Here is a 12,260-nt window from a genome sequence, read left to right on the forward strand (position 1 = left end):
GGTCATTTGAAAACGTGCATTATTATTCTCTGGCAAATCAAGAAAATGACCAAAACAACTATTTCTAAAAAAATCTTCCAAACCATTCTACTTGAGGGTGATCCTGAAGGTGTCGAAAGGTTTTTTCATTGCTGACCTCATAATGCTATCACCAGTAGCATTAGGCTGCAAATGCACAGAAAAAGTGTGTGCATTGATAGTTTTGATCCCATCTTCCTCAACATCTTTTTGTTTTCCTTTGTCTTCATCAACTTCATTTATTTTTTCTTCTTCCTCCTTAACTACTTCTTATTTTTCCTTCTTCTTCCTCAACTTCTTTTTGTTTTCCTTTATCTTCCTCAACTTTTTTTTATTTCCCTCTTCTTCCTCAACTTCTTCTGCTCTTTCTCCATCATCATCTACTTCATTTTTTTTCTCTTTCTTCATATTCTTTTTGAGAAAATTCTGCTTCTACTTGAGAAAATTCTGCTTCTACTTGAGAAGAAGAAACTGCTTCAGATGCTAGTTCTTCTAAAAGAGTGGTAGTCGAATTTTCATTCTTCTTCCTACAGGTTCTAGTCCTAGGCCTCTTCTGGATCTTTGTGTCAGTTGTTTCTTTTGTTAATACAATTTTTCTTTTGACTGGAGCCATTATATTTGTATCTGCAACCACAAAATCAAATATTTCTTAACAAAAATAACAACAACCAAACACTGTTACACAAACAACAAATACGATTCAATACCACACATGAACCAACCAACAACCACAAAACCCTCCCTAAACCCTAACCAACAAACTACAAATTAAGGACTATCCAACTATCCTATAAACAAAAGGAATAACTATCCAACCATCCTACAAACAAATAAGTGATAAAACCGCTAAAAAGGTCATGATTTAATACCAATAAGTATTTCTCAAAACGCTAATTAAATTTTACCTGACACGATATTAACGATAAACTAGAAATGATGAGGGCAACGACGCCTTGTGTAGAAGAGGATCACAACAGATTACCACTGATGTTGTAGAAAATATCGCAACAACAACCTTGATCTGTGAAGGAATAATGGAACAAGAGAAAGGAAGGAAAGAAGAGAAAAGAAAACGGAAATTAGTAAAATTAAATTAAATTTGGAATATGAAACGACCTTTTATCTTTTATAGAGGAGATGAGAGGGGGAAAAATGAAGGGACGATTGTTTAAACCTTTTCAATTTTTTTTTTTGAATTTTGACAATTCAAAGTGTGACATATGTTGCCACTTATACCCTTTCTGTTGGGGCACATGTAGATAATTTTGTGGTGTTTTTTTACAACAGAGGTTATATATGTTGCCACAGACACCACATTTCTTCCTTTCCATCATAATTGACATTTGTTCCAACAAAATAAAAGTAATATTAATAATTATTAATATTAATATTATCAGCAAAAATGAACAATTGATGACAATACCACATATCTTCTTTCTGTGGCATATGTTACCACATGTATTCTTTCTGTTGGGGAACATGCAGATAATTATGTGGTGTTTTTTACAACAGAGGTTATATATGTTGCCACCGACACCACATTTCTTCCTTTTCATCATAATTGACATTTGTTCCAACAAAATAATTAAAAAAAAATAATCATTAATATTAATAACAAAAATGAACACTTCACCAATTATTTTATACAACTTATCAACAAAAAGGTAATTCACAATGGTATATATAACCATCAATCTAATCAATGGTGGTAACCACAACATTTTCATCGAACTTTGCTTTTTTAGGTCTAGGCCTATGTGAGTCTTCATTGTTACTAACATAGCCACTCCGAGCCTTTAAAATCCCATAATTCCATAGGAGTGAAGCATATCTCAAGCGAAGGGATTGAGAAATAATTCCATCATATGGTATTTGTAGTCCATCACTCAAAAACTCAGCGTATGTAGCTATAAAAACTCCACAATCACTGCATGGTATATCATCAATTAGAAAATATAATAAACCTAATATTAACATCACATTTCGATAGTGGTAAGACTAAAAAAATAATGTGATACTACTTACAGACTATTGCTTGCTTGTTGGGCAATACCAGTAACATGTATGACTTCGAATGGGTGAGATTTTTTCTTGCCCTGGAAAGATTCAAGAACTGACCAGTTGGTTCGGTCTTTTTGCTCATAAAATCCATTGGATTCAAGGTACTTTGGCAACATTGTAGACAACTTTTGAATCTCGGTGCACAATTTTCTGTTAGTCCTAGATGAGGACATCGAATCATACACCTTTATGCGTCGTTCCTTCAATACACGACTGGCAAGACCCAATGAAACTCCCCATTACAATTTACAAGGACATAAACCTCATCTGGGAGGTGCCAAGGCAGTCCAGCAGGTATACCAAACCCTTTGATAGTGCCAATGATTTTATTCTCATATTCAGGAACAACACTGGCATTGTCAATGCATGTTTTGAAAAAAATAATTAGTAGTGGTATATCGATATTTAGAATGACTCTGTTGCTTCGACTTCTTCCGCAAATAGTATAAAATGACAATCACATACTGCACAAATGCATCAACAAGTGTATTTATGTATCAATTTATTTGTATGTATTCATGTCTTAATCAAAATATAAAAGTGGACATGAATTTACCTCATCAGTCCAACACTTATTAGGTTGAGACATTACGTAGAACCAATCCTTCTTATTTGGAAATGCAAATACAAAATCAAGTTGTTTAAACTCAAGATCCGAGCAATTGGCTAAGTAGTGATCGTCCTTGTCTCTTCTGCAATTTTGTAATTATTATAAAAAGATATTTAGTGGACAACAAGAAGAAATACTAATAATAGTTGAACGACTTTACTTTTTTGCATGATGCTTGTAAAGACCCTCGTTTATCCATTGCGAGAAGGATGAGATTAGTTCAGTTGAACCCTCGTCGTCAATGTTAAAACCTTCAAATGGATATTGTCGCTTCACATCACAACTGACGACTTCAACTTTCTTCTCTTTCTTTTTCTTTCTCTCTTTCTCTTTCACTTTCTCCTTCTCCTTCTCCCCCTCCTCCTCCTCCTTCTCATTCTCCTCCTCCTCTTTCTCCTTCTCCTTCTCCTTTCCCTTGCCTTTTGGGTTTGAGTGTGATACTGGAGCAGTAGTCATTGATTTTTTTCTTTCACTAATTATAGATAGTGATTGGGAAATAGATTTTTTCAACCTCCTACACTTCAAAGGCTGTGAAATCTTCTTGGATGTATGGACATCAATATTATAAGTCATTTCCTTAAAAATATCAGTCAGTTCTTTAACACGACTAATAAAATAATCATGTTGCTGCTCACATTCTTCGCATAGACAAAAAGAACATTTGATGTTAGAAGAAGAAGCAACATCAATAAAAGATTGAGTTGTTGTCATGGATGAAGCTTCTTGTATCATTTCATTTACAAGGTAAATAAAAAAAGGTTGAGAGTTTCCAATTGATTATAAAATAATAATGGGTAGCAATTTATACTTATGTTGACACAGATGGATATTATGTTGCCACATATGTACCTTCTGTTGCCACGAATGAATCTTCTGTGGCCACAAATGAATCTTCATGTGCCACAGATTAATCTTCTGTTACTACAGATGACCATTTTGTTGCCCTAACACATAGGTGATATGTTCCAACATATGACAACTCTGTTGGAATATATACCAACATATCACTAAAATAGCAACATACGACACATCTTTCAACAAATGAAATATATGTTGGACAACTGAACAAGACTATATTTCTAAAATCATATGAACAAAATGGTCACAAAAAGAACAACAAAAGCAACAAAAAAATGAATTTTCACTGAATGTTAACAATACATATACATTTTCTCAAAATTAGGGCTTTTTTGGGTTTGTTGATTTTCTTTCAAAAACAATAAATAATAGCTACCATTACACCATTATTCAATTTTCACATCTATAAAACGATTTATTGTTCATCAACCCAAGAAAAAAATTTGTATTGTTCGAAAATTATAAAATCTTTCAAAAAAATAATTTACCCATTTTAACTCAAACACAATCTTCAGTTCAGAAAGATGAGAAAGTCACGGTTGGAGATGAGGAGGAAGATAAGATAATGGGGGAGAATATTTGTTTTAACAGTCGAATTTTGGATTTTCTAAGGAAGAAGAAGAAGAAGAGAAGAGAGAACGTTGAGAGAAGAATAGAAAATTGTATTTTCTTTTACTTTTTTTTAAAATGGTTTGAATAGAATTATAAAACTTGAAAAATGAAGTATTTTTTTGTATTTTATAAAAGATTAGAAAGTTTTGAAAATGTTAATTTGATTCCGAATTTACTTAATTACATTTTAAAATAAATTTGACCCTTTCTTAATCAAAGTGTCACCAAAAACCAAAGCAAAGAGTTAGGGTGTGTTTGGTATGAAGGAAAATATTTTCCATGTAAAATGTTTTCCTAGAAAATGTTTTCCTGGAAAACAAGTTGATTTTGAATTATTTTCTCATGTTTGGTTGGTGAGTAGAAAATATTTTTCGAAAATTTTTTTTAGTGTTTGATTTATGAATGAAAAATATTTTTGAGAAATATCTTTTATTTTTACTAGAGTAGAAAATAATTTTTGAAATTGAAAATAGTTTTTAAAAACAAACTTAAATTTTTTTTGGGGGTGGGGGGTGGTAGGGGGTGGGTGAAGGGGGGGGGTCGAGGGTAGGGGTGAAAAATTGAAATTTTGAAGTTGAAAATATTTTTGAAAAACAAACTTAAAATTTTTTATTTTTTATTTTTTGGGGGGGGGGGCTGGTAGGGGGGTGGGTGGGTGGGGGTCGAGGGTAGGGGTGAAAAAATGAAATTTTGAAATTGAAAATATTTTTTAAAAACAAACTTGAACTTTTTTATTTTTTTTTGGGGAGGGGGGGTGGGGGGCTGGTAGAGGGTGGGTGGGGGTTCTAGGGGTGAAAAAATGAAATTTTAAAATTAAAAATATTTTTTTTAAAAAAACTTAAATTTTTTGTGGGGGATAGGGGGGCTGGTGGGGGTGGGTGGGTGCGGGGGTGGGTAGGAGGTGCGTGGGGGGTGGGGGTCAAAGGTAGGATGAAAAATTGAAATTTTGAAGTTGAGAATATTTTTTAAAAACAAACTTAAATTATTTTTTTTTTTGGGGGGGGGGGGGGAGAGGTGTTAGGGGTGGGTGGGTGGGGGGTCGAGGGTAGGGTGAAAAAATGAAATTTTAAATTTGTAAATATTTTTTAAAAATAAACTCAATTTTTTTTTGGGGGTGGGGGTGGGGGAGGGGGTGACCGGAGAGAGGGGTGGGTGATCGAGGATCGAGATGAAAAAATAAAAATTGGAATTTGAAAATATTTTTCAAAAACAAACTTAAATTTTTTTCTTTTTGAAGGGGGTTGGGGGCTGATAGGGGGGTTGATGGGGGGAGGGTAGTGGGTAGGGGGTAAAATAATAAAAAATTGAAATTAGAAATATCTTTTAAAAACAATTTTTAATATTTTTTGGGAGGGGGTGGGGGTAGGGGTGAGGGTGGGATAAAAAAATTGAATTTAAAAACAAGTTTTGGGTAAAAAAAATTAAATTTAAAAACAAACTTTAAAATTTTAATTTTTTTTTTTTCTGGGGGAGGGTTGGTTGGGGGTGGTTTGAGGGTAGGGACAAAATAAATTAATTTTTGCAACAAAAAAATAATTGTAATTTGAAGTTGGAAGAGAGTTTTGGAAAATGTTTTCCTTAAGTTTAGAAGGGAAGTCATTTTCCTTAAATTTGAAAAAAATTAGTTGATTTAGAAAACATTTAGCCCAACCAAACATGAGAAAATTGGAAAACATTTTCCGGAAAATATTTTCCTTCATACCAAACACACCCTTAATTGACACCTTTCGTTTACTTGTGACAGCTCACTGCGCGCGTCGTCTCTTTGATTTAGCTCAGCAGGCGTCGTCTCTTCGATTTGGCTCAGCAGCCGTCTTCTCTTCGATTTGGCTTAGCAGGCGTGTCTCTTCGAGTTCATTAGAGGTTATTGCCATCGTCTTAGAAAGGTAATGTAAACACTTTTTAGGGTTTTAATTGCAATAATTTTGAGTGGGTAAGGTTTTAGTTTCAATTCTATTGAGGTACTGTAAATCGTTTGGAAGAGGTAAGGTAAACACTCTCCCTCTCTAGGATTTCAATTTGGTACTGTAAACTCTCCCCTGGTTTCAATTTTGTTGAGGTAGTGTATATTATTGTTGCATCGGTATTTCTCGCTTTCTATGATTTGCTAATTCCAACTTAAAGTTATGCTTTCTTGCGTTTAATTTTGCCCTAGGTTTTTTTGAATTAGAATTTTTTTCAAAAATGCATTTATTAGTTGCTGTAAATATGAAAGTTTTCCTAATCATTAGGTATTTTCTTGTGTTTATTGTTGTTGCTCTTTGCTGTTATTACTGTGATAGTTGACTTCTATTCTCATGCATCAATTCTAAGTTTGTAATCTAATAATTAGATTAAATGTTGTGAACAAATGCTGCAGTTTATTTAAATGAGTCTACGTCTCTTTAAATGATTTGGTTTTCTGTATGGTTGATTGTGTGATTTAAACAGAGCTAGGTTTGGATATAGTTGGATTTGGAGCTGAAGTGTTAGAATTTGATCATTGCGACTTTCTGATACGCTAATTGTTCAATTCTAGTATGTTTTAACGTTGTTTTTGTGTATTTATGGAGTTTTACTGTTTGTACAAGTTTATGTAGTATTATTTGAGTTGCATTGAGTTGTTTATTACTATGATTTGGTTTACTGTATGGTTTATTGTGTGATTTCAACAAAGCTAGATGTAGTAGTAGACTGAATTTGAAGCTGTAGTTTTAGAATTTTATCATGTTGGTAAAACACTTCATATCAAATACAACTCACTCAGTTTGCTTGCTTTTGGTCTTATTATGTGACATGTGCATAAACTAAAGATTATTGAAAAGATCTGATTTTCTGTACTTCTAATGATAAAAAGCAAGCGTGTCAAATAAAATAAGAGTTCTGTGCTGTAGAAATTGGTGGCTAACCTTATCTCTGAGGTTCCAGTTCAAATAAAATAAGAGCTTGAATCTCTGAGGTTCCAGTTCCAGGGTTGCTGTACCATGATCCAACCTTCTCCTGGAACACAGGAAGGAAGAGAAAAGAGAAGGACACAGAGTATAATAGATCCAACAAAACAAGCAAAATGGATGTCATTAAAAGGCTAAAGAAAAAGAATAATACTAACATTGTCTTCATCTTCAGTTTTGTTGTCATCATTTGTTTTCTCCTCTTCTTCATCAAGCTCTGCATAGGGGTTTACATAAACTTCTACGCTTATTATCTTGGTTTCTTCCTGCACAGACAGTAAAAGCAGAAGGTTCAAAAAATATCTAGCTAAAGAAATGAAAATACTGGATGTGCAGAGAAAAAACACTAAGATTTTCAAGTTTGGGCTCTGTCCAAGGGACAGAAATGAAGATAAATGGAGGACTGAACGAAAATAGCCAGACAAATGAACAAATAAATGATATCTGAAATGTAACCTCAGAGATTCAACCTCAGTACTCCATTATATAAAAGAGAAATGTAACGTAGAAATTGGTGGCTAACCTTTATCCATAACTTCTTGATTCTAAGGCGAGAGAATCTTGTCTAGCATAATTAGTTGGTTACTTGCTGTAGAAATCATTTTAGAGATGGCTTTCTGTGCGTCTAGTTTTGTGCTTCTCAGTAGGGCCTGCTTGGATAGGATTGATCTGACTTAATGCTTGCTAATATTGGAGAGTGCAATGTAACTAGGATACATAACTTTTATATCAATTTTGTGGAAACACTGGACAAATGCTTCAGAAGTGTAGCAAGTTTAATATAGTATTGAATTATAACAAGGTGGAGTATTGCACATTTAGTTGGTTACTGCAGGCTGTTGAAATCTCTTTAAAGGTGGCTTTATGTGTGTCCAGTTTTGTGCTTATCTGCAGGGCCTGCTTTGATAGGATTGATCTGAGTTCAGACCATGAGCTTGCTAGTATTACAGAGTGTAATGTAATTAGGATAAGCAACTTTTAGTTCAATTTTTGTGGAAACACTGGACAAATGCTTCAAAAATCACTAGAGATAGAGGCTTGGTGGAATTTTGTTGCCTTCTTAAGTGTAATGTAATCATTTTTTTTACTAAAATGCAAGTTTATTTTATCATGTGTTTGGTTAGAGGTATTAGTTAGTCTCGAGAAGCAAACAAGTTCACTTAGACTACTACTCAGAGAAATGAGATTGATTTTTTGATTAGTTAGAAGAATATTGTCAACTGGTCTAATGATCATTGTAGTCTTGATCCGTTTATTAGTTATCTATTTAGTTGCATCACTACCCTTGCAATGATAGAGCTATCTGTAAGTTCATACATGAATAATATTTCATTAGGATCAGATAAGTATGTATAGTTATAACCATTCCAAGATGTGTCACGAGATGGTGCATTAGGAAAGACTCGGCCATTCCATGGTCCTGCTCTGTAGAGTTCAATGGAACCATTCATAATGAATGTTTGCAGGAATCCACCAGTATCGAATGTCCAGTTAAACTCACCTCTGGAAGGATTATTTGTGCTCTTCCATGACGAAAGGGAATGATGAAAACTAGTTTTCAGATTAATCCCAACCTTCATTCCAGGTAAAGCTGTGTCACCTGGATTGTCAAAACTTTGCCACAGGTAGTTCTGAGGCTTATCCTCGGCCGCATCTCGAACAACAAGATTGCCTGAATCAAGGAGTTGTGCTACTGGGTTTTGCCCATGTCTAGTGGAATCGGAGGACCAAATTACTCTGCCAGAACCATTTAGAAGAGTAAGAATTCCTTGTCTGGTAAAATTTAGCGCACTGGATGTGTCATTGAGTGGGTTTTCTCTATTACAGGTTAGAACTTGAGACTAAATGAGTTATACGAAGATTTTAGTACTACAACAACTACTACGTCTCAATCCCAAGCAAGTTGTAGTAGGTGGACGGCTAGCTAAAACTAGTCATTTTATGATGAATCCTCGGAATACTCATATAAAGATGTTAATTCACTAAAATGTACCTGGGAGGAGCTGATTGTAACCGTTGTGACCAGCATGAAGTCTTGCCAACACACCGATCAACGGAGCATTGTTGTAAGTGGCAGGCTCAGTTTGCTCATAGTTGTCTCTTTGATCAGCGAAGTTGTCATAGGCATCAGGTCCACCAATAAGAGCACCAGTAAGGAGATTAGGATCGCTCGCCTTTCTACTATACCAGGTAGCATAGCCTCCCCGGCAGCTAACAAAACTAGGATTAACCTTAAACGAGACAATGGAGGAAGCTCTGTGGTGTACTTGTCTTGGGTTATTGTTTCCATATCCCACCATGTAACTTGTTGCTCTCGGGTTGTCACCAAGATTGTAGTCCACCTAGAACAACATCAAACATGATGATTAGTTCACCAAGAACACATTGCTAGTTCCATGCTTCAATTTATGATGAATCGTCATAATACAGACTTGTAGCACTCTATCAAAGTTAAAATCTTTACCTGAGACTTAGCGAATGAGAGAAGCTCATTCGGAGAAACAGAACCAGAAGAACACTTGAGGTATTGCCAGCAGAGGCCAAATAGTCAGAATAAGTAGTGGCAAGGAATGCAGCACTAGTAACAAACTACATATTGTTCCATCTTTGCCTATAGATGAGACCTCCAGGAGTTTTCTGGGTATTTCTGTCACCCTTTGCAAGATATGAACACATAAAGTTCTTTGCTTTCTTCTGGTACTTCTCAAATACAGGTGCATTATGACCAGCTTTACCAGACATCAAGAACTGCCAACACATAATACCAATTAGTTTATCTTCACGGAGTGATCGGTGTCAACTAAGTTGCTTAGACTCTTCAAAAATGTCGTCAGGTGTCAACTAAGTTGCTCAGACCTTTACATCAGTATTGTTATTATCTTCACCCCTTTACCAGGGGCCTCTTTCAACATAGGAACATTATATTGTTAACTTCAGATGGCTCTTGGATAATGATGCCTTTGTTGGGATTATTGTGATTGATGGGTTGTTTTTGGATCTCACTGTGACCATTGTTAGACTGCTTCTGTATATCAGTTTGTTCAGTGCTTGTATGTTCTTGAATTTCAGAAAATCTATTGGTATTATGACCACTATCTAATCCATTCTGTTGATCAAGGTTCATTTTCCTCTCCTTAAAACCTCGTTTCTTGTTAACAGTTTGAAAACCATCATCATCTTTTTTGCTTTCTTTTTCTTTCCTGCTTTGTTTTTCTTTTTGAGCTTTAATTCTCTCATCTGTAGCCTTGTTTCTGCACTCACTTTCAAAATGACCTTGCAATTTACAGTACAAACAATAGCTAGGCAGTCGCTCATGTTTGATCTTGTCTTACTTAACTATGTATTATGTCTTAAAGAAATGGGGTTATTGGTTATTTAACGTTTATTTCAGGTTGGATTTCAAAGAGGCTTGGACGGATGGCGTCAAACACAACCTACTTCTGAGGGTGGTTCCACAACCCAACTAACATCTGATGATATTACTTCAATATGGACAAATGTGGCAGGAGGTGTGAAGAAAGGCAGAGCTTAGACATGTAGACTTGTTTTAAACTATTTACTTCCATTTTGAATAACAACTGAATACTTATTAGATTTGATTTTGATGATGCTTGAACTTTTAGACTCCATTGTGAATCTGTGAATCAAGTGGAATTTGAATGTTTAGGAATGTATTCGATGTTTGGTTTTATTGTTACATTGAATTTTTATGGATGGTAGTATAATTTAGCAAGCGGCGTACCAAAATAAGCAACATTTTTCTATATATTAAAAATATAGCTTTCTTATAGAATTTTGTTTAGAAAATTAAAAATGCCGACTACAATAGTCGGAAGATCCCCTAAATAGTTAATAAATTAATTATTTATACCGACTATAATAGTCGGAAGAGTACTTGAATGATTAATAAATGCCAACCACAGTGATTGAAATATATATAATTAATTATTTAACTATTACGACAACCGTAGTTGGCATTCTTAAATTAATAAATTATTATTTAACAAGTATTCCGACTACAGTAGTCGGTAGTATTTAAATTAATAAAATATTATTTTATAGTGTTCCGACTATAGTAGTCGGCAGTTCAGTTACTTTAATAGTCGGGTTTTAATTTATATATTGTGACTATGGTAATCGGCAAATTTCGACTTCTGTAGTCGGCAAGTATATTTCGACGTTCAATCTGCCGACTACTCAAAAGTAGTTGGAAGTAGTCGGAAATCATCGGCAAACTCCATTTTCCGACTACATTCGGACCAATTTTGCAGTCGGCAAACGACGAAATTCTAGTAGTGTTTTTAGTTTTGAGATTGTTACATGTGTTAGTTATGTGTTGTTATGGTGGATTTATCTTTGACATGACAATTCATGTGAGAGTGTATTACAGGTGTGTTTCTCAAACTGTGATAGTTTGATGTATTTCTCACACTTCAAATAGTTTAGGTGTGAAAAACGCAGATAGGCTTAGGTGTGTTTTAGCTCTTCACTCTATTGAAGGAATGTGTTCTAATGATGGAGCTTTGGATCATCAACTAATCTGGAATTGTTCGAATTGTACGATATTGTTGAGTTGTTATATCTTAGAGGGGACAAGTCAAGAGTTATATTGCTGAATTGATGTAGTTTTACCATTGTGGGTTTCAATCTCCTTAAAGAGAGTGAGATATAAATATCTCAGCCTGAATATTTTTTATTCATTTTGGTACTTTCTTTTTCAATTGTAATTTACTACAATTTATTGTATATATGCACCAACATATACAAATGTTAACGTCAGCTGATCTTTTATAAATCTTTGATTAAGTGGCCTTTATACAACATAACATACTCAATGTAGTTCTGTAGGCGGGACAAAATATGCACATGCTTTATCATATCTTTGTGGGTAAAGATTGTTTCCAATTGACACTCCACTCAAACGAGAAGTTTTTTAAAGTAAAGAATAATATGATAGCAAAATAGCATGATACAAAACAAATAAAACAATAGATAGTTGGAGAATAAGAAACTGAGTGATAATACTAACTACTACTACTAGGAGGGGAGGGGATGATGCTATGACCTTGTCTCTCCCACATATAGTGCGACAATACTCGATTATGTACTAATATCTACTCTAATTTCTCGACTTTCATCCTTTTCTATATATCTAGTGTTATGTTCTTAGC

The 12,260-nt window shown here is 34.4% G+C and overlaps 1 protein-coding gene and 1 pseudogene across 1 annotated transcript; both read right to left on the reverse strand.

Moving 5' to 3' along the window:
- Nucleotides 1–1,713: 1,713 nt before the first annotated feature.
- On the reverse strand, nucleotides 1,714–2,557 carry LOC125812418 (uncharacterized; annotated as a pseudogene).
- Nucleotides 2,558–8,954: 6,397 nt separating this feature from the next.
- Nucleotides 8,955–9,834, reverse strand: LOC125812448 (uncharacterized). The gene is made up of 2 exons (XM_049491939.1): nucleotides 9,554–9,834; nucleotides 8,955–9,431 (listed from the first exon to the last, which is right to left on the reverse strand). Exons 1-2 carry the CDS (start codon nucleotides 9,580–9,582, stop codon nucleotides 9,140–9,142), a joined length of 321 nt encoding a protein of 106 aa, XP_049347896.1. The 5' UTR covers nucleotides 9,583–9,834; the 3' UTR covers nucleotides 8,955–9,139.
- Nucleotides 9,835–12,260: the final 2,426 nt, after the last annotated feature.

Source organism: Solanum verrucosum, unplaced genomic scaffold, assembly GCF_900185275.1.
Source record: "Solanum verrucosum unplaced genomic scaffold, falcon-dt-bn FXZP01000159.1, whole genome shotgun sequence".
NCBI classification, from domain to species: Eukaryota; Viridiplantae; Streptophyta; class Magnoliopsida; order Solanales; family Solanaceae; genus Solanum; species Solanum verrucosum.

Coding starts and splice junctions, on each gene's coding strand:
- LOC125812448 (XM_049491939.1), bottom strand. CDS start 9,582: ATGAGCTTCTCTCATTCGCTAAGTCTCAG. Junction 9,432..9,553: donor TCTCATTCGCTAAGTCTCAG/GTAAAGATTTTA, acceptor ATGTTGTTCTAG/GTGGACTACAATCTTGGTGA.